This window comes from Mizuhopecten yessoensis, unplaced genomic scaffold (genome assembly GCF_002113885.1).
Source record: "Mizuhopecten yessoensis strain PY_sf001 unplaced genomic scaffold, ASM211388v2 scaffold917, whole genome shotgun sequence".
NCBI lineage: Eukaryota > Metazoa > Mollusca > Bivalvia > Pectinida > Pectinidae > Mizuhopecten > Mizuhopecten yessoensis.
In genome coordinates this window covers 170,403-193,858 of record NW_018403786.1, presented here as the reverse complement: position 1 = coordinate 193,858, position 23,456 = coordinate 170,403, and the positions used below count along the sequence as shown (strand labels likewise).

The 23,456-nt window shown below is 35.6% G+C and overlaps 1 protein-coding gene across 10 annotated transcripts in view; it reads left to right on the top strand.

The window, feature by feature from the left end:
• The window catches only part of LOC110454501 (membrane-associated guanylate kinase, WW and PDZ domain-containing protein 3-like), an 82,652-nt gene extending 61,110 nt beyond the window's left edge, over positions 1 to 21,542 (top strand). For 6 of the 10 annotated variants that reach the window (XM_021504058.1, XM_021504067.1, XM_021504039.1 and 3 more), the window contains 14 exons: positions 11 to 45; positions 1,337 to 1,421; positions 2,967 to 3,017; positions 4,052 to 5,136; positions 5,435 to 5,630; positions 5,827 to 5,958; positions 7,860 to 7,913; positions 10,513 to 10,680; positions 11,203 to 11,237; positions 11,662 to 11,726; positions 12,259 to 12,322; positions 14,338 to 14,493; positions 14,746 to 14,884; positions 15,494 to 21,542. In XM_021504058.1, coding sequence (XP_021359733.1) covers positions 11 to 45; positions 1,337 to 1,421; positions 2,967 to 3,017; positions 4,052 to 5,136; positions 5,435 to 5,630; positions 5,827 to 5,958; positions 7,860 to 7,913; positions 10,513 to 10,680; positions 11,203 to 11,237; positions 11,662 to 11,726; positions 12,259 to 12,322; positions 14,338 to 14,493; positions 14,746 to 14,884; positions 15,494 to 15,660 — 2,432 coding nt within the window. In that variant the 3' untranslated portion in view covers positions 15,661 to 21,542. The remainder of the gene's footprint in view (positions 1 to 10; positions 46 to 1,336; positions 1,422 to 2,966; positions 3,018 to 4,051; positions 5,137 to 5,434; positions 5,631 to 5,826; positions 5,959 to 7,859; positions 7,914 to 10,512; positions 10,681 to 11,202; positions 11,238 to 11,661; positions 11,727 to 12,258; positions 12,323 to 14,337; positions 14,494 to 14,745; positions 14,885 to 15,493) is intronic. The other 4 variants (XM_021504091.1, XM_021504070.1, XM_021504030.1 and 1 more) reach the window with 3 other exon arrangements.
• Positions 21,543 to 23,456: the final 1,914 nt, after the last annotated feature.

The window sequence follows — 23,456 nt, the reverse complement described above, 5'->3', positions numbered from 1 at the left end:
TTTTTTCCAGGGTTACCAATGAAAAGTAAAAAACCTATTAAACCAGTAAGTACATAATACAAACTCTTGGTAAACCATGTGTATTAATTTATGTGTTGTTTATTTCGGGTGAAATATATGTTAGATGATGAAAAAAGATCATTCAATAATTCATTAATTTTACCTTGCTGACCTTCATACTTCAATTTCGCTCCAAAAACAGTTGACAATCGGACGATACACAGCAGTGCATGTTTTGTGTCCATTCGACGTTGATATGACATGTAAAAGACTTGTGTGTGAATACTAATATCTTAAGGATTCAGACTTTATCAAACACTTGTTATACAGAATGGTATACACTACCTATGTTGTCATGTTACCAATAGGACAGCAACTTGTTACTTTACGTCACTACAACACAGAATGATATCCACTATACTATGTTATCATGTTACCAATAGGTCAGTAACTTATTATTTTACGTCACTAAACACTTGTTATACAGAATGGGATACACTACCTATGTTGTCATTTTACCAATAGGACAGTAACTTGTTTCTTTCCGTCACTACAACACAGAATGATATCCACTATACTATGTTATCATGTTACCAATAGGACAGAAACTTGTTACTTTACGTCACTCCAACACAGAATGATATACACTATACTCTGTTATCATGTTACCAATAGGACAGAAACTTATTATTTTACGTCACTAAACACTTGTTATACAGAATGGGATACACTACCTATGTTGTCATATTACCAATAGGACAGTAACTTGTTTCTTTCCGTCACTACAACACAGAATGATATCCACTATACTATGTTATCATGTTACCAATGGGACAGTAACTTATTATTTTACTTCACTAATACACAGAATGATATACACTAACTATGTTGTGATGTTACCAATAGGACAGTTACTTGTTACTTTACGTCACTACAACCCAATGGTATACACTACCTATGTTATCATGTTACCAATAGGACAGTAACTTATTATTTTACGTCACTAATACACAGAATGATATACACTACCTATGTTGTGATGTTACCAATAGGACAGTAACTTGTTACTTTACGTCACTAATACACAGAATGATATACACTACCTATGTTGTTATGTTACCAATAGGACAGTAACTTGTTACTCTACGTCACTAATACACAGAATGGTATACACTACCTATGTTGTCATGTTACCAATAGGACAGTAACTTGTTACTTTACGTCACTACAACACAGAATGGTATACACTATCTACGTTGTCATGTTACCAATAGGACAGTAACTTATTACTTTACGTCACTACAGCAGCATGCTAATAGATAAATGTACTTTGCAGACGAGATCACCAGAGGATGGTTCCTCCACCACTTCTCAACCAGGAGCGTACTTCTTTGAGAATGGAGGGGACCCTAACATGATAGGTAAGCTTCTAGTCTTATGTTTTAATGTTGGTAGGTTGATGGCATCAGTTGGGACTGGCAAATATGTAGTTCAGATTGTTTTGATTTTTTTTTCAGGGGTGGCCGGGTGTTAATAATTCAACTGACAGATTGTTGCAATATTTGGTCTGAAGCTGAAGCATCACTGAGTTGAAGCTATCATGTGTATATATAAATATAAATTTAGTGCAATCCCTGAAGCCTTAAGAGTCCAGATCCTCATTATATAATCACAAACATACATAGTTGGCATGAAGTGATGAAAACATCATTGCTACCAGGATTGGTAGTCCTTTGGTCATAATAGGAAAATGGTCCCAGAAGGGGGTACTGGGATTACCTCCAGGGTCTGGCCCCACTCCTCGGGATAATCCCAGGGTCATAAAATGGAAATGATTGAGATTCCATCTCTATAAGCATATACATCTTTACATGGATCCCAACTTAATTTAGATTTCCTTCTGTCTTATAACCTAAGCTCAATTTGATTGCATTGTTGGACCTATGCATACTTATCTGATTATCATCATGTTGGCAGCTGAGTTAGGATTAAAAAATAACAACATGGAAGATCTGGCTTTAAGCTTTATGACAAATGAGTACACAGGTTTTAATCTTGTACAGGTGAAGTCGGGTAACGAGATTGCCTTTGGAGAAAATCAATAAGGTGCTTTGTACACCATTGTTTTGTGTACAACAAACTAACAAGGACATGCTTCTGTAAGACAATACTTCCATGATTGTCATATTTCCCTCTCATCACAGTTGGCAGGCATTCACACCTGTGTCCTTTATAATTGCCTCTGCCATTTTATCAGGGGTGTATATATAGTGCTAGCAATTTCTGTCTCCAATTCAGTGTCATTACTCTATAGATCTAGCTTCTTCATTTCCTAACAGATTTTGATAAAACTTTATGCAAAGGTCAGGTATGAGAGTACCTCGAACGATTTTTGTATGTCAGGGTTCAAAGGTCACGGCAAATGTCACTTATTATTTACAAAAATTTGTCAACCAATTCAGTGAAATCACTCTAGCAAATTCATTTCTTCACTGATTTTGATCAAGCTTTATACAAGGGTCAAGCATGAGAATACCTTGAATGAGTTTGTATTTCAGGGTTCTAAGGGCAAGGCTGAGGTCACTGTTGTTATTTACAGAAACTTGACAAACATGTTATTTACAGAAACTCGACAAACAATTGAATGACAATACTCTAGCCACTTCATTTCTTAATTGATTTCCATCAAGCTTTATACAAAAGTCACGTATGAGAATGCTTTTTGTTTCAGGGTTACATGGTTGAAGCCAAGGTCACTATTACTATTTATTGAAGATTGTTTGAATCAGTAACACTAATTTCATTGGGAGCAGGTACAGTCTTACATGCATTGCCTAGTGTTAATTCAAGAAGAAAATGTTAATTTTGTACACTTTTATAAGAAACTGGAGAATTTAATAAAAGTAATGTTTATGAATTTGAAATTTAAGCCGTTCACACTATTGATTGCTCATTTTCAATTCCAGGTAAAAATCACAAAAATATTACCAGTGGGGATGAGAACCATGTAGAAAAAGGTAAGAACAGTTTTCACCAACATGATTCAGTATCATAGACCAGTTACAATTCCGTGATGTAATATGTAGTATTGTAGATGGAATAGGGTCTACATGAAACTCTACCAGGTAGTATTACATCTTATAATTATGTCCCTGAACTTGATACACCTCACTCTATGCCTTGCTTGTAAAAGAATGCAAGCTAAGCTTTCAGTAATGGTGAGTCTCCCCTGTATGTGTATTTAGCCATCAGCCGTACCTCTGAACCTTCTTATAGTGAAGTCATTTGATATCTCATGTCTCTGTTAGGTACCATTAGTGTAAATAAGTAACAAAACAGCACACAGTCAGTGCTGGTTGTGCCTTTTATAGCTTGACTTGCATGCAGGGATTAGGGAGGTGTAAGTGCTTGGTGATTTGACCCTTGAAGGTCATTTTTGCACACCTTTTAATGTTCAACCTTCATGTCACCAGGCTTCTTTACTGTGAATTCATTTTATCCATCATGCTGTGATGCTTGGATGAGGAGTTGATGTATATGTATAAAGTCATAAGTCATTATTCCGATAAACCTTCCCAGTATCTTTATAAGCTGATAGGCCACAATACCTAGCAGCGTTGCAAAAATGTAGAAATCAATTCAGCTCTTGCCGAACTAATCATAACGGCGATAACAATGTCTGCTCCACAACCTGTGGAAACCTGATGATTTTAACATGTTTTCATTTGATCATGATGCCTTAACCCGTTTTACCTGTGTACTTGTTGATGACTGTTTGGTGTATCTGTATGCTGATCATGTGTGTGTCATGTGCCGGCCTTGGAGAAAGTTCCAATAGCAGCACAAATTATTTCTGCTGGTATGCCTCTGGCAGCTTAGGTCACGATGGAGTCGGATGTGGTTGAACGAATGGATAAATGGTTTTAAAAATTGTTCATTATCTTTAGGTGCTAGTAAATTTCAACAGTTATGGATAAAAAATCATCTGTGTGTTTGAATGTGCGATGCATTGACATCAGTAAGGAACCCTTTCTTTGTGTGTATGTTACAGAAAATAGAGACGAAGTGGATTCGTCGACACGTCCAAAAACGCCAACACATTACGATGGGCGACCGAAAACTCCTTCAATGAACGATAACCGGCCCAAAACGCCTACAAGGACTATGGGACCTAGCATTGATAATCGAAATAAACCAACCATTGATAGTCGTCATCCATTATCAGAAATGCAAAATCGTGTTCATTCAAATGATGATAATTCACGGGACTTTGGGAATCAAGGTGTGGAACTTAATCAGTCTAGGTCCTCCTCCGAGTTTTATAGTAATTCTGGGAGCTACGACTTTAACTCACGTCCCCCACCGGGACCACGACACGACCAAATAAGAAACGAACATCAACGACCACACAGTCGACAGGAGGGCATGAGACCGAATCACACTATGCACAACACAAATTTTAACCACCAAGGAGGGGATCGGTTCGATCGTGGGGACCCTGTTAAACCAGGCATGTTACGTAGTCGAACACCTGGGCCGGAAATGTTCAATAGTAGACAAGCTGACTACAGAGGAGATTCGAATAGACCTAAGACACCCACTGCTCAGGACATGAGGAGTAAAACCCCAAACCCGGGGATGTCCTATGGGGGAAACCTTGACTTCCTGATGCATGGGTCACGCAATCACAATTCAGTGGGTATTAATGGGACATCTAGACAGGGGGGTTACTCTGGTCACCAGAGGCCACAGTGGGGACATCACAGTTCTATGGATTATCCTGGTTCTCCCCCAGTGCAACGAAGGGGCGACAATCTTCACGATACTTTCGACAATCGACCATTTGGGAATGGCATGAACAATTTCTCTCCAGGGATGGGTGCAGGACGCCCACCACGGCAGAGTACCTCCTTCGAAGAGGTTGAGCCCTCCCCTAGTAACATCATGAGGGTGCCTAGAAAGTTTCTACACTCTAGTTCCTCATTCAACAGCCAAGCTTCCCTCAATCAATCACCGAGGATACCACCAAGGTTTCCTAATGAGGACAGTGGTTGTATGGTTTTTACAGTGACGTTACAACGCCAGGAAACTGGATTTGGTTTCAGAATTATTGGAGGAACAGAAGAAGGGTCTCAGGTAAGTGAAAGTTATTTACCTCATAATGAAGAGGGGTGAATCCACAGATTTGCTTCCTGCTGTTTGAATAGATAATTTAACCTCCATGTGTTCATTTGTTATGTAAACTATGCTGTTACAAGCCAAAAAAGTCGCACCTTGTTATTAAGTATTTGTCGCCGCTCTGTACTTTTGAGCTGACTTTATTTATCAGGCAATAAACCCATGCCTGTAAATAAGCCCACCCCTATCTAATGCAGTTCAATAGAAATGCCATCTTGGATTCCTACTGATAAACATAGCACCTATCTCACCTCAGGTGTCAGTTGGACATATCGTGCCGGGTGGAGCAGCTGATGTGGATGGAAGGTTACACACCGGTGACGAAATTACTCATGTGGACAACTTCTGTGTGGTGAACTGTTCTCACCACCAGGTGGTGCAACTGATGAGCCGGGCCGGCAGTGGTGGACGTGTGTCTCTGAGTGTGCGGAGACATATGGCTCCCCCTGGTGGTAGGTACCAATAAAGTATTCAATGATAGCCAGTCATTGTTAATAATATTGATGTACTGTCAATCTCTGATGTTACACAATTTCATGAATTCATGAGAGATTGTTAAAAAAAAAAATCATTGAAGAAATATTTTCTTTTGTCTTCATTGCCTATTTCTAACCCCAAACACCCTTGTTGATGTTACTTATTTCATAGGCGATCACCATGGTAACGTGGCGGACGGCTACCCGTATGAGGTGACAGTTACTCGACGACAAACAGAGGGGTTTGGTTTTGTTATCATTTCATCCGTAACCAAGTCAGGGTCGACCATAGGTGAGTTCATCGGTACGTGTCACTCACAGGCTTGGTATAGTTTTGGTTGTCACAGGTCCTAGGGTTCGTCACAGTAGAGTGGGTCGGGGGGAGGGGGCAGGAATCTTGACAAAACGTTTAGAGAAATGATGTAGACAATGATTCCTGCCGAAAACAAACTGCGGAGTACCTAATATTGTGTTGTGAAGTTTTTTTTACAGTATTCAATTCTCGTGTACAATATTCAATATTCATATAAAAAATATAAAAAAGTGAATAATTACAGATTATTCATGATTTTTGGGAGGTAACATTGTAATAATAAAATGTATTATAAAATGAGTCCATTATGATAGTTAGCTGTAGAGAAAGATTTTTCCAGGGGCATCATCATAATAGGGGTCTGTTAGACCAAGTAATCTGTTGAGATCTTTATATTGTATTACATTCTAAAAATACAGAAATATCTGTGACGAACTCTGGTCTTGTTTGTTGTACATGTATTTTGAATTTTTTATATTGCACGATTCATGCACATAATCATTGGTCTATTTTATTTGCTTTTAATTTGTTACACTATAGACTCTTGTATACTTAAACATTGGTATTATTATTTGATATTAAACCCTGAAATGTTTCTCTTTATACCATGTACCTATGATTTGGTTTAACCATTGTTCTATAGATGTCGGTGGCTTTCCTCTATTTCTCTTAGCTAGACCTCTCGTTTTGATTTGAGATGATGGAAGTATTACAGAATGCAACATACTGTCATAAGAAGCCCTTCGTAATTTTTATCTAAGATTGCGAAAATAAATAGAACTGAAGAAATCAGCGGAAATTGTAGTTTATCCTCCAGCAGATGGGAATTCCTGCAGATATTTTTTTTATGAAATATTCAGCAGCTGAATCCAAATTAAATATAGATGTAAGTTTATGATCAAATAAAATTCAGAATGAAAGAGTTAATTGTGACTAGTCCACGCCCAATCTTAAATGTACCATGTAGATTTTGTACACAAGATTAACAGGCTCTCTATTTCTGGGTTCAAATTGAAATAAATTTGGGGCCTGTTGTGTGTAGTAAAAGTTATCTTCATTTTATTCAAAATTCTGTGGGTGGCTATCTTTACTAACAATATTTTGGAAAAAGTTTGTTTTCATTTTTTTTTTACATATCTCCTCTCCCACTTTCGTAAATAGGTAGTTGGTATTGAAGAGTGTCTATTTGTCAACACATTTGTAGAGTTTTACTTTTTCACACCAGTAGTAAGTCGCAAAAATCAAAGCTCACTTCTTTCTTGTGAGCATACTAGTTGCATTGAGTAATCTCATAGATGTTGACCATTATATGTAGTTGTAGCATGGCCATCGAAAATATACGTCCTTACCTATAAAACCAAACTTACAAATATATTGGGTTCATCTATATACATGTAAGAGATATATCTAGGTGTAAAAATTGAACTAAGAAAATGTTACATAGTTCTAGTCAAAAGTGACAAGTGAGCGATACAGGCCCATTGGATCTTTTTGTGTTTTTGTTTGTTATTGTTAAGTGCATGTAAACCATGAATCAGAATGTGCTAGAATGAGAATGTTTTCTTGTCTTATCCATATATTAAAAATGCTAATGCTGCTATCAATAGATATGGAAAGTTCCATTCGTTAGTTTCAACTATTGCCATGGTCATTTGTCTGTCTGTCAACTTTTGATATTTATGACCTCTCTCATAATGGGTACACAACTACTTGATAAGAAAAGAAAGACCCTTTTTTTCCAAGATCAGAAAGTGCATATTCAGACCTTGATGTGTTGTAGGTGTCATTATTGTTCAAATAGGGTTCCTGGTGCCCTAGAAGAAAATTCTGGATTTGTGTTCCTTTTAACTTATTTAAGATCTTTTTAACATTTCATTGGTTAATTATTTCAGACACAGGGGTAGTTAAGGACTGGTTAGATAGAAAAAATCAATACCCATGGATTGGTGAGAAATTGCTCATTTTACTGTCTGCATCCCCCCATATTGATATGATTTGTTACACCTTCCCTGATTGGTCAGTTTACGGAATGTGTCATGCTTATTGTAGCCATTGAATGTTGTATCATCCAATTGTGTTTCCTGAACGATTTCAAGCTGCCACCATCATAATTCTTGATCCACTAGTGGTGTATGAGATGTCAGTGTACCAGTATAATGCAATACAAGACCAGATTGAATCCTGTAATGATATTTAACTTTAGTTGACATTCTGGAGTTGTTACCTGCTGTACATTGAAAATTGATGGTCACAAAACTTCCCATATCCTGGAGTTATTCAAAACATCTCCAGGAGAAACCTTCCCAATTATAACGGGATTATGATTTGTCCTGTTTCCTAGAATTGATACCTGTAGATGTTTGAGTATTGCAGTATATTGTGTATTGTATTTCATGCTTTCACCACTAGTGTTTACAGGAACACTGATCCATACATGCTTCATAATGAATCCAATTCATTCTTCATCAGTTAAGGGAGATGGTTGAGGTTGATCTACAAATATATGGTTAGGAGTAGCTCCTTAATTCTGATTAAATGATGTTGACAATGTTGTAAATGTCTTAAAAAACACACTGTTCTGTTGAAAGCTCCATTTCATTAAATGTTTACGGTAGTACGTAACCCTACAGAAAAGAATGGTATAAAGTAACCCCAACCTCTGTTAAATTAATTGTGTTCTGTTTGGAGGATAGTTGCCCTCACATCCCTGGTAACCAAAGCAATAATCAAAAATAAATTTGTACACATGCACAATTAACAATATATATCATTTAGTAAACATAATCTATAAGCAACAATTTAAAATGAAGTGTTTTAAAGCTATGACTATAATTTGAAGTAACAGGTGTATTAGATATTTATTTGTTAAAAAAAACACCTGTTAATTTTAAAAATGAAATCTAACACTTGTCAAGCATTTCTTGTATATGTAATATTGGTAGAAATTTCCATTTAAGTTATATCAATAAGGCCTGATCTGATGGTTAAAGCACTAGACTTTCTTGCTCTTGAGATATTTATTCCCAGCTTTCTGTGGTTGTTAGCAGCAGAGTCATTCAAATAGGACTCAAATCCGTGGAGGCATGGTTGTCGAGTGATAGGATACCGGGCTTGTGACCGAAGGCACTGTGTTGTATCTTTGAACAAGATACTTTACTCCGCTTGTTCCAGTCTACTCAGCTGTAAATGAGTACATGGTTGGGCAGTGCTGGAATTGTAGAATGCTAGCTGTGAGCACTGAAATGGCAGCCGGCTGTATGCTCCCCAGGGAGTTGAGAAAGATATTGGCTGGTTGCAAAGTCCTGAACCGCTTTGAGACGACCTACGAACTTCAGAATCAACTTAAGCAGACTTAAAAAGATTAAACAAAGGATTAACTATAACTAATAAGTTGCCATTGTTTATAGATAGAATCCTAAATAAACCTGTAGTTGAGGGGCTTCGTCTAACTGTAACACAATATCAGCTGATGACATATTGGATCTCAATGTAAAGTCACGATGTGTTTGTTTTGACAGTGTGAGCACTACACTTGTAATAGCTGACACCAGCCCTCCTAGTCCCGACACCAGTCCCAACTCATCTAGCACATGTCCTCAAAATGTAACTCTGCTTCGTGCTTTCCCCTCCCTATGTAGACCTGATGTGAAAACGCACCTCTGACCCTACATATTTGTATGTGCAAAATCACTTTTATAAGCATTGTTATTCTAAAGTACATGAAAATGAAGTATGTCAAAAGTTATTATGTTCGTCAAGTATTTTTGTTAATAATTCTTCTGCATTTGTTATGGTAGTAGATATTTTAAAAAAAAATTACAAATGAATTTGGATTAGGTTGATTAAAATAATTGATAAATGCAGTTGGATGAGGTTGTGGATTAATATAAAAAAAACATTGTTATATATGCATTTAGAAATTAGAAATAAACTGAATAAAAAGAATGAAAATGCATGATATTGTATACCTGTACTTGCACCATCTTTAGAGTACATGACTGTCACAGAAATAATAAGTGTGTTATGATCTGGAATGCTTGTGTATGGTTGTAGTCAATGACAATAATATATATCAAAAGTGGAGTTATCTGCCCCTTAATATAGTGAATGAATGTAGTCATATATAAATAATACACCCTAAATATATTGAATGTATTACATAATGTGTATTTATATATATATACTTAACTCCCAAATATATAGTAGTGTACTTGTATTAATCATTAACAGTCATATATAAATGTTATGTTAATTTAGTTGAAAGTGAGACATCATGCAATTTGGTCTATTTCATACAAAATCTAGCATTTAATGTACCTAAATATACAGTCTAGGCATATCAAGTTAAATTCAGTGCATAAGAGGCATGGAAATACCATGTTAAGTATAGGGAAAGGATTTTGAGTTTTTCATATTTTGATATTTTTTTTTACTTGAATCAACATCCAATCATCATCATCATCATCATCATCATCATTCTAAATCAAATGAGATGTACCAATGATAAAGCTCAGAGTACATTTATAGTTTTGAATGTCTTTACAGGTCGTATCTTAGAGAATAGTCCTGCGGAGAGATGTGGCCAGTTACACGTCGGAGATCGCATCCTGGCGGTCAACAATGTGGATATCTCTCACATGCATCATGAGGACATTGTCAATATCATCAAGGAGGCCGGTCTGGCTGTCACTCTCACCGTGGGGTCACCACAGGGTAAGGGCCAGGGTCATGTTGAGTTTTGGGTCATCACAGGGTAAGGGTCAGGGTCATGGTGAGTTTATGGTCATCACAGGGTAATGGTCAAGGTTAAGCTGAGTATTGGGTTAACACAGGGTAAGGGTCAGGGTCATGCTGAGTTTAGGGTCATCACAGGGTAAGGGTTAGTGTCGTGTTGAGTTTGGGGTCATCGTAGGATAAGGGTCATGCTGAGTTTGAGATCACCACAGAGTAAGGATCAGGTTAACTTTGAATGAGGAGGCCCACTGGTTAGGGGTCAAGGTCACTGTGTTCCCCACCGTGTACATGTTGATATTAAGGTCACTGTTCCTTTTGGTATATACACAGGATAAGGTCATGGTCATCCATTTGATAAAGAAAACAGTTGAAATGTCAAGAATGCCACAAAACATTTCCAATATGACTTTAATTTGAATCCTTTTTAGATTGAAAATAAAACATAAATGTGGCCCTAAACATGTTTTATTAATTTAATATTTTCTATCAATCCTGTTTCAGATGATAACTCAAGTACAGCATCAACATCACAAAGAGTAAGTTTCATTCAAGTCACAAGGGCTGCTTTCAGAGTTGTTTGTTTATGAAATAAGGTCAGACCTAGTAGTTTTATGCTGCTTTCATGTGAGCCTTGATAAAGCATTACAAGGGCTGCATAAACATTTGCAGGTCTGCCCGGTTTTATACCTGAAATTGTTACATTGAAAAACGGACTATCCGGTTGTTCCGCATAAAAGGGGATATCTTCATCATTTGTTATGTGTCCCAGTATAATACAGGACATGGCTTATGAACAGTTGTCATGTGTTCTAATAACATATAATAATGAACTCTGTATTCTACTATCCTAGCTCTTATACCTGTCTACTACACCTGTCCTTATTCCTCAGGATATATAAGGAGTAGTGGTAGACAAAAAAGAAGTGAACTCTAACTAATTTCACATTGATTTTTTTCCAGAGTTCACAGGGTTCTATGGTAAATGCTATGGCCTTTCCTGCTGTTGGTGAAAATGAATTACGAAGGTAGGTAATTATAATGAAATTTGAAATTTGAAATATATGGCAAATACAGAAGATAACGAAAATCAAATTATTTTTACTTATTTACTTAATTATTTCGATATTAGAAATTCTATTCCTAATCCTTTATTTCGCTGTCCACAGATATTTATTTTACTTCGATTTTCCATAAAAAAAGGTTCTTTAAAGAAATCAACTAATGCATGCGCATGGAAATGGCTTGATATAAGTTGTATAACTTGTGCCCAATCCAGTTGTATTATGGCAATAAAATATGTGTAAATATAAAAAAAAATGAGGCATTTTGCCTTGAACTTCTTGACAAATTTTTAATCAGCAATATTATGACACACCTATCAAATTAATAGATTGAGTACAACTTACCACATATAAAAGATATTTGACTTATAAGTGCAAAAGTCTTGAAAAGGAGATGCATGCATAAGTATCATATCCTTAACAAACCCTCCCCCAACCCTATGTAGTTTGTTAATGATATACTGATGGAAAATAAACGTGTACATTGTCCTTACAGAAACCCTCCCCCAGCTGAGAAGTTGAAAGACCTTGCAAGACAACGTAACTTTCCTAACCAACAGGTATGTAATAAAAACAAGCCCTGAGAAAAGTAAAATTTTCCTCCAACAGGTACTTGAAAAAATGCTTGCTATGCATTTTTAGGTCACCTGATTAGGTCACCTGAGCTTTGCTCGTGCGTAAACTTTTACATTTTTAACTTCTTCTCAAGAACCAGTGGATGGATTTTTTCAAACTTGGTCAGAATCATCCTTGGTAGATGAGGCTTCAAAATTGTAAAATTGGGATTCCTACCCCAACCCCTGGGGCCAGGGCGGGGCCCGAAAGGAAAAATTAACCAATATTTCAAAAATCTTCTTCTTCAGACTCAGAGGTACTACACTCATTTTCTCTGCGTGGAAAGAAAGATCATCAGGGGCTTTACTTAAATTGTAAATTTCAGGACCCCCGAGCTATCCGTTCTCCCTTGGGGAGGGGGTAAAGTTTACTATAGTTTATATAGGGAAATAACACTTTTGGGTATATTTTGACAACTTTCTGTAGGAAATTATTTTTACTTGGTGAGAATTATCCTTGGAGGTAGATGGTTTCAAATTGTAAAATTGAGATTCCTACCCCGACCCCTGGGGCCAGGGCGGGGCCCCAAAGGGAAAATTAATCAATATTTCAAAAATCTTCTTCTCCAGACTCAGAGGTACTACAGTGATTTTCTCTACGTGGAAAGAAAGATCATCAGGGGCTTTACTTAAATTGTAAATTTCAGGACCCCCGAGCTATCCGTTCTCCCTTGGGGAGGGGGTAAAGTTTACTATAGTTTATATAGGGAAATAACACTTTTGGGTATATTTTGACAACTTTCTGTAGGAAATTATTTTTACTTGGTGAGAATTATCCTTGGAGGTAGATGGTTTCAAATTGTAAAATTGAGATTCCTACCCCGACCCCTGGGGCCAGGGCGGGGCCCCAAAGGGAAAATTAACCAATATTTCAAAAATCTTCTTCTCCAGACTGAGAGGTACTACAGTGATTTTCTCAACGTGGAAAGAAAGATCATCAGGGGCTTTACTTAAATTGTAAATTTCAGGACCGCCAATCTATCCGTTCTCCCTTGGGGAGGGGGTAAAGTTACCATAGTTTATATAGGGAAATAACACTTTTGGGTATATTTTGACAACTTTCTGTAGGAAATTATTTTTACTTGGTGAGAATTATCCTTGGAGGAAGACGGTTTCAAATTGTAAAATTGAGAATCCTACCCGGACCCCTGGGGCCTGGGCGGGCCCCCAAAGGGAAAATTAACCAATATTTCCAAATTTTTCACTTCCCGACTCAGAGGTACTACATTCATTTTCATCAGGGGCTTTATTTAAATTGTAAATTTCAGGACCCCCCAAGCTAACCGTTCTCCCTTAGGGAGGGGGTAAAGTTTAATATAGTTTATATAGGGAAATAACACTTTTCGGTATATATTTTATCCATTTTCAGCAGAAAATTACTCAAACTTAATCAGAATCATCTTGGGTGAATGAGAGTATTACTTTTCTAAAATTGGGATTCCTGCCCCATTCCCAGGGGCTAGGGCGGGGCCCCAAAGGGAATATTTACCAATATTTTCAAATTCTTATCCATTGATGACTTGACAAGTATTGTATTTCACTTAGTTAACATGCTGATTTCCACATCACATCTAAACAATAAAATAAAGCTACCAGTACCTGTGATATAACTCAGGTGACCGCTAAGGCCCTTGGGCCTCTTGTGTTGATGCACATCAATCTGATCAAGACTTGTGGTTGTGAATCATTTTTAACTTGAATGCAGTATTTCACTAATAGTGAGATGTATCTGACATAGTGCATTAGTTGGTCAAGACTGTTGAAGCTCTTTAACCTTCTCACCACTGAAGACCAAAATAGACTCATCCAGATCAATGCATGGTAGAGTTTACTAAAGTTACAAAGGGGTGAAATGGTTAATCTGCTAAAAAAAAAAAAATACAATTTTAACAAATATGACATATCCCAGAAAGCAAGCCAAGACTGAATCTGTTAACATTTGTTATGTTTTGATCCCACAGAGTCCAGATGATGAGGAACTGTACACAGTGGAACTACCCCGAGGGTCACGAGGGTTCGGTTTCTCAATCAGAGGTGGACGAGAGTTCAACAGTATGCCGTTATTTGTACTGAGGATAGCTGAGGGAGGATCGGCTGATGTTGATGGAAGATTAAGAGTAAGTTTTGTTCAATGATAAATGCTTGTGTTGGGAGACTAGATGTTTCACAATGCTGCACTGTTTTGTTCCTAAATATGTTTTCGTTTTCACATAACAAATAACACTATATGCAATAAAGGCTTAATTACTCTTTAGAAGGTATATTAAATTTCTGATTAATTGACAATGTTTATTGCTGAAGTGATTAATAAATTTATCAAAGTAATAAATTTGTAAACGATCTTTAAACTTCTCTATCATTTATTTTAGGTTGGAGATCAAATACTAGAGATTAATAACTGTAGAACGGAGAGTATGACCCATTCTGAGGCAATCGATATCATCCAAAACGGAGGTCCTAAAGTCCGACTATTTGTGAAGAGGACAGGCAAACTCCCTCCTAGCTTTGGTAGGTCTGATCAAAGTTAAAAGCTCCGACAGGCTGTGAGGTCTTCTGCGTTAATTAGCTTTTGATCCACCACTCAAACGGTCGTAGTCTCTTGGCGACAGAGACAATTTATGGGTTATTACCATACAGGATCTTTGAATATTTTTACAGATGGTGTTTACCATCAGCTCTTGTTGACATGTTATTATGTCATGTTTGTATTATAAATAAGATTTCAGAGTGGTTAGGTTAGTACATTGAGGAAGTTAATCTGTAAAGTAAGTAAGAAAAACCAGTAATACACAGCCAGTAATACCGAATACTGAAAGAATGACCCAAGGCTTTATTCTGGTGATGCTGCATATTCAGTCTGTGTGCACTTTGCAGAAAAAAGTAATTCCTTTTAATTTCATATGAAAAACAAAGAATTTTCATATACTAACTGTTATAAGTTTGTTTATACATGACTATAATGCAATTGTGCGTATCATTTTTACATCATCATTATTGATCAATCAGAAATGAACATTTAGGAAAATGCGCCAGTTGATAATTTTAAGATAAACATATATAATCTATAACCTAATCAACTTAACAGTGCTTGCAATAACATATATTTTTACATTGCAGATCCCAACAACCCAATGGCTGGTAGGTATACAAATCAGGGAGTTCCGATGGCCAATGGTCCAATAGGTCAAAGTTCACCTTACCTTGGGAGGAGAAATTTAGATCTACGGGATGAGCAGATGTTCTACAACAATTATCAAGGAGGAAAGCAGTACCAAAATTACTGAGGAGTCGCAGTCATAGAAACCAGGCATTGTCAAGGCCTACACCATCTTCTGGGAGTAAAGTCCCTGATGGCTGGCTTAAAATTCTCGCACAGAAGCAGTCTGTGACGGCTTGACTGGATAATCTGTGACGAGTAGCTGGATTAAGTCTGAAGCTGCCGTAGAGGAAACATTGATGTGAATTGAGTGGCACATAGCCCAAATGTGCTAAAAGTGGAAGGCCCCATACAAGCTTTCACTTTGATCTCCGGATGTTTATATTTACTCCAAAGAAAAACAGGCTTTTGTTGCTAGCAGAAGATCAGTTACACATTCAGTACACATGAGGGGAACAAGGATCCCCAGATTTACAGGAATATAAGAAAGACGAGGGCTGTGGATTTGAACTTATTGTCTATGAAGGCGAAACCGAGACTCTGAGAGAGATGTTCTATTCTTATGAAGAATTTGATTGAATAGAGAAAGAGGAAAGTCATAAGAAACCTCTGGTCATTAAAGAACATGGAATTGATTAATAAGAATGGATTATATATTTGTGAAAGATTACAACTGTGTAATAGTGCATTGAGTAAAATATTACCTAATCAAAGGGAGGTAATGCAGATTTTATTTTTAAGAATTAAGAAAAACTAACAAGATTTGTTACAATAAGTTATATCTTTACAATATTAATGCACCATTTAACTAGAACAGGACATATTATTGGTAGCATGCACAACTGTGGTTAATTAGGTTTGAAACAAGTCTCTTTAACTAATGAAGTATAATTTTTAAGACTAAAATTTAATTTTGTTCAAGAGCTAGCAAAGGTAGGTGTCTATAACTGGACATCAGAGATTTAATCTACCCATAATTTGATACTTGTGGGAAACCATGTATACTAGAAATAGCTTTAACAGAATGTAACATCTTCAACTATGGGTTCTTGTGACCGTGTTTACTTAAATACATGTAATAATACTACCACATTACTTTTGATGATCAGATACATATGTTTAATTGTATTTTAAGGTTTTAATTGGAAAAAGATGCTCTGCTTATTTTGTCTTCATTTAATTTATAGGGAAGTGGCTAAGTTTATCAGGAGGATGCATTTAAAAAAGATAGTTCAAAGGTTAAACAATAGTCATTTTTTAATAAAGTTAGATTGTCACACAAGATTCATCGGTACATTGTGAGGTGACAGAGCTAAGCAATTTTGTTATAATGTAACTAAACATATTTTGGTTGATCTTTTGTGTAGCTTGCATAGCACAATGCTTCATTGTTTTGGTTGATGATAATGGTTTTGGATTGTTCACAAATTGGTAAGTGACAAAACAATTGTCTGTTTAGGGAACCGGAGTGGAAATAACAGTCATATTAGTTCACTTAGTCGTACCTGGCAGCTTGGTTTAACATTGTGGTGGAAAAAAAAGATTGTTGAGCATAGCATATATTGGTTAGTGATACATTTCAACAAACTGTTTCTATATACTCTTAAACATATCACACTTGTAGATTATCATATGTAATATATTTATATACATATATCCAGTTTATTTTGGTATGGTTGTAGATTGAAATGAAAAGAGTGTATCTATTAATTTCTAATCAACTTATTTCAGCACCAGAATGATTTTTGAAGCTCAGCATAGGTAGATCCGACTCATGTTGTCCAACAGGTGTGTCTGTCATAAGTCTCAAAAACCTGAATGTAATCAACAAAATTGATAAAAAAAAGCGACATATTACTTCTGTTGAATTGAGTTTCAGACTGACATGACATTAATATGAAAAGAAAAAACAAATTATTGCTTTTCCTTTTTAGGTAACAGTATTCTGGGCTCAATCACTTAAGCCTAGGATAGCAGAAATTCAGTTTAGAAGTTTACAAGTTGTTATATTTATTTTGCAAAATCTTATTGTGATAGAAGTTGGTTTCTCTATGCATTTGTTAAGTGTTATACTAACATATCAATATCTTTTTTTTATAAATGGTCAAGGTTTTATTGGATGGTGAGATAAAAAGTAACTATTGTAGATTTACAAAGCTGTCCAAAGCTATTTCACTAAAGGTCTGTCAGTAACTATTGTAGACTTACAAAGCTGTCCAAAGCTATTTCACTAAAGGTCTGTCAGTAACTATTGTAGATTTTTTTTAAAGTAAACAGTAAAAACTACATATGAAATACCTAGTGATATGTGTAAAATCTATCTGCCTTTATGTAGTATTGATCTGGATTATATTAATAATTATTTCCTTTTCATTGTCATAAATAGATCTATGCAAGAAATGTCTCTTGGGGTATTGCTTGAAATTGGCTACAATCTTAAAGGTAAATTAATTGATCAGAAAGAAAGTATAAGAAAAATGTATTTATTGTCAGTAATAAGTACTGAATACCCAAGTATCTTAACTGTTGAATACAAAGTTCATTTGTAGTATGCTTCTTTCATATGCCTCGTGTCATAAAATAATCAAGTCATTCTATGGAATATTTAGTTTTGAAAACATCCCAAAATTTAAATACACTTTGCATAATCTGGTCTACAAAATAAATAGAACAATGTTATTGTCTAATATTAGTTAATTTAATACACATGTGTGGTACATACATGCATTGCGCTGTCTGAAAGTTCTAACATTTAATTTGTTATTAAAAAAAATTCTTTCGCATGTTGCCAAGAACCCTTTGACCAGGCTAGGCTATGAACAAGAGATGGAGAAACTAGAAGTCTTTCACAGAACAATTGATATTTTTATTTTTTGTCAACGGTTGTAATGAAAATGTGATCCATCATATTTGTATACATGAAGTTATAATTATATAAATTGATGATGCAGAGCCAGTATTTAGTATCTTTTTAGGTTAAATTTCTAGAATGTGTTTTATCTAACTGATTCATCTAACTGATAATCTAAACAAATATAACATACAGATTGATACTAATTTTAGTTATATGTGCGACATTATTGTAATGGAAGCGTTATCTATATAATGACTATGAGATGATGATCATAGAGAGTTTGTCTGTAAATTGTTGTTGGAGACCGATCGCCATTACATGCAGATTGTCACATTATAACACCACCATCCATCAGTAGATGAAAAGCTGATTATCTTGTAGAGAATCACACGCTTGCACAACTTGGAGATGAAACACATTTTAGGATTTTTGAGTTTTGTAGTTGAGCGTTGAGTGTAATAAACATGTAATGTCTGTGATCTTACAATATTTTGAAATTATTGATGCGTTGTTCTACAAATCACTCACTTGTTTTGGTCAATCAAGTTTTGGTAGTTAGTTGTGAAGATTAGTAGCTAGATTCTCAGTGTGTAGGACCACAATACACATACTGCCAGTTAAGTTATTTTTTAAGATGTCTGGCCGCTTGTGATGTCGGTGATACTGCGTTGTCACTGGTTTTGTGATAAAATCTGATTCTTGCCATGGTCCACCATCGCAGTAGTGTTAGTGATGGTATGTACATGTATATACCAAATACTTGTCAGTGTACATATCCGCTATGACTGTGTAGATTTTAGTAGAATATATTTTCATCATATCATGTCTAGAATAGAGACTTTGAGATAACTAAGGAGTGCTTAAGGTGTAAGTACAGTAGTAATTGAGACCAAACCAAAACCAGTGGTAATTATCTAGTTAATTATTGCACAGGCGTCCATTTCCACTAGCCTCACAGCTAGGGGTAGTATATTTTTATCAGGGCTAGTAAAATAAATTCAGTATTTACTATAAAACATACTACCGGTAAGTAATGATTTTTTTTCAAAATCTGCTTGCAGGCTTGTACTTTGAATGAAAATGACTAATGTCATCCTTTCGAAATAATTATGAGATGAAATAAAAAAACAGTTTTAGCTTTGCTTAAAAATTCTTTTACAAAATACTCATTGCTAATATTGTCCTCAAAGTCACAAATTGTTGGAATAACATGACTTCATATTGATAATGATTTTGTTTCAAGCTAAAGTTGCAGTTTCTTCAAATTTTGAAGATAGTGACTTACATATATTATGAAGTGGAGCAACAGTTTTGGGTGACTATAACTTTCAAAACTAAGTATACATATTGACCATATCAACTATGAGTGTCTGCAGGGTACAATTATTTACCAGTACCAGTATCTAAATACCCCTGTGGGATACCAGGCGTCTGAATACCACAGTGAAGTACTAGTGTTTAGGTAAAACTAGATATGATGACGTTGTACCTGTTTATGATGACATGGAATCATTGCGTCCACACAGCTGATCTGTCCACCTATACATGAGCTATACATCTTTTACTATAACCAGAAATGATTTTATCTTCGTTTGTATGGTCCTATTTGAAATTTTGGTTGTGTTCTTTGTTATTGTAAAATGACGTTAAATTTGTTACGGCTATTTGTGTGAACTGTTCTGCAGGGATACCATACTTAACATTTAAGCACTCATTTTTATAACTGAATTGCATGAAGATACAAGTAAACTTTTTTCCTCGTTAATCTTCTAGAATGGAAAAAAAAGAGAAAGAATAAAAACAGTTTCTTCTTGATTTCAGAAATAATTCTTTATTATGTAAAAGGTACAAAAGGTTTAAGTATAATTACTTCTCAGAGAATTGAGATGAATATATAAAAAAAATAAGAAAATAATAATTAAAACTTGTAAATTATAGAGCAATAAAGTGTTCTAACCCCTGTTTAAATTAAACCATCTGGTAGAATCACAGGTATAAAGATACTAGGTTTTTACCGGATACATGTGTTGAAGTATATTAGCTGGTGTGAATGGTACTTAATATTTTATAGGGAAAATGAAAGTGCTGTGCAAGTGATCGCCACATATTCATTGAATAAATGTAATTTTATGCATGGTATACATTGTAGATGTACTTGTTTTCACTGTATAAATGTATAGCACACATATTCGTCTTTTTAACACTATTTTTATACATCCTGTACATACCTAGTAACAATGTACATAAAATGTTGTATTATGTAAAGAACTGTTTGTTACCATTAGGTTCTATCTGGCCGAGGATATTACCGTTATTAAAGAAACAGTAAGATTTGTTTTTCAGTGGAAGTTGTTTCCAAATCATACAATTTTTTGTATGATAGTGTATACGTAGCTACTTGTACACATTAGATGATGCTCATTTTCACTCATAAATATCATCTCTTGTCATACTTAATTTAAGAATACATTTTCCATCATATTTAAATATGTATACCAATTTTATTTATGCATGTATTGAATGCACTTTTGTAGCTTTAAGTAACATTTCAATTGTGGAATATCTTTTACAGTCCACATGTGGATAGCATATTGAAAATTAATATTTAGGACTTAAGTATTTACAATTTGATGTCACTCAATAATGGAAATTTTAGTCGGGGAAAGTGTTTATTTACGGAAATGGAGACAATGGGCTTGTCAGATTTAATACATCTGTAATCAAACCAAGATTGGAAACAAAGAAAATTAACTTTCAGCTTTTTAACAATCAAAACAAGGAGATATAGAAAAAATTCCATGTGACAGATATGGATTTTTTACCTCCAAAATTTTGAATTTACGTACATATTTCACCGACATTTTAGCATCTACTGGTTAAAGACTGTGATGTGTACTGAGTATGGTATCAGTGATATTACATAGACAATAGGATGTACTAATAAGTGAAGTTTATATTATACGCAAGGGATATCTAGGTTGTTGTGCATTTAATAAATTCATAAATACTATATAAAGTGACGTTACTTTTGAGGACAAACGTAATTTTTGTCCTAGAAATCACCCATCAATGTACATATTCTGCGAGTCAATATTTTGACCTGGAACATTTTTGTATATGTACAGAAACCTATAATAAAGTTACACGAACAGGGATTTTGTCTTTCTCTCATTTGTTAATCAGTTTCACATTGTGTTAGCTGGAGCTGAACTATACATTGGTCAGTATTCTGAGGAAGGTATCTACCTGCACCTGCATGCTGGTTTCATAACAATACATTAAAATATCACAACCTTTTAATTTTAAAATTGACAATGACAAGATTGGCGATACTCAAATCTCCACAGACTGACCATTATTGACTGGCTCACCTGGTACATAGTATCAGTGCAAGCTTATGTTGTGGTGCTTTATCTGTCTTCCTTCTGCTGTTGGTCAACTTTTGCATAAAACATCACCTCCAAAATTACTGAGCAGATTTGGCCCCATGGGGATAAAAAGTTATACAAATAGAGGGGCTGAGGAGCCGGGTCAAATTGGCAGATATGCTTTAAATGACATCTGTAGGTTAACGATATTTAGCCTGCAGCTTGCTGGGGTAGAGTGCCATAGTGATAACGAATGTTAACCTTGTACCATTTATGGTCATAAGTGTTGAAATCTTCAAACAATTTCTTTACAGGACTAGGATGCCTAGAGCAGCTTGTTGGGGTGAAAGGATATTACACTGTAAATGATCTTGATCCACATTCAAGGTCAAAGGTTAACAGTTGAATTTAAAACAAATTCAAACAGTATGTATAAGTCCTCGAACACCTGCCAAACTAGCGGTGTTCACTTTGTCTGCCTATCAGTAAGTCTGTCCACGTCAAGGACAGAACATATTTTGTTTACATGTAACATAACTCCATGAAGAGGTATCCGGCTGGTGCGTATCATTATTAGCTCACCTGCCCGACAGGCAAGTGAGCTTATGTCATGGTGCAGCTTCCGTCGTCCCGTGTCGCCCGTCAAATTTTCCTTTCAACTTCTTCTGAAGAATGGACAGGCCTAGAGTCATGATATTTGCTGAAAGCTTCGTTGGTAGGAGCCTGACAAAGTTTGAGAATGAAAATGACCTTGACCTATTTTCAAGGTCACAGGGGTCAAATATGTCAAAAACTTCAAACGACTTCTTCTGAAGAACTAAAAGGTGGAGAATCTTCATATTTGGCTGGTGGCTTCCTGGGATGGAGCCTGACATAGTTTGAGAATGAAAATGACCTTGATTTACTTTCAAGGTCACAGGTGTCAAATATGTCAAAAACATCTAATGACCTCTTGTAAATAATCGAAGGCATAAAATTATAATATTTGGCTGGTGGTTTCCTGGGATAGTGCTCACCCAAGTTTGCGAATGAAAATGACCTCAACCTACCTTAGAGAGGTCAACAACCTTTTAAAGGTTTTGTTCTTTAAAAGAAACAAAAGGAATGAATTCATAAGATTTGGCTGGTAGCTTTTTGGGATAGAGCTAACAAAGTATGAGAAGGAAAATGACATTGACCTACTTACAAGGTCACAGGGAAAAATATGTCAATTAACTTCTGAAGAAGAACTAAAAAGCATAGAATCTTATAATAATATTTGGCTGGTAGTTTCAACAGATGGAGCCGACAAAGTTTGCGAGGGAAATATTGGTAGTGCAATATAATATTTAATGAGAATATTTTGCTATGACTGCTTAAATATTCAGGTGAGCGATACAGGATTCTGGGCCTCTTGATGGGTCTCTATTCCAAAGTCAAGGTCATAGTAAAAGGCCTAAAGTAAAATTAGTGTAGTTCTTGTCAGCCAACAACAAACCTGCACTTTACAGAAAGTTTTCCATCTGTACACGTCTTTACATACACAATTCAAACAAAACCAAGATGTTGGAAAATAAATAGTTTATTTCATGTTCATCATTTAAATATGAATAGAAATGACTTTTGTCCCAACAAGTAGAATTACAGTAGAACATCCATAACATGATATATATATTTGCTAACTGAAGCTTGTATTGGATTAGGATATATTCTCAATAAAGG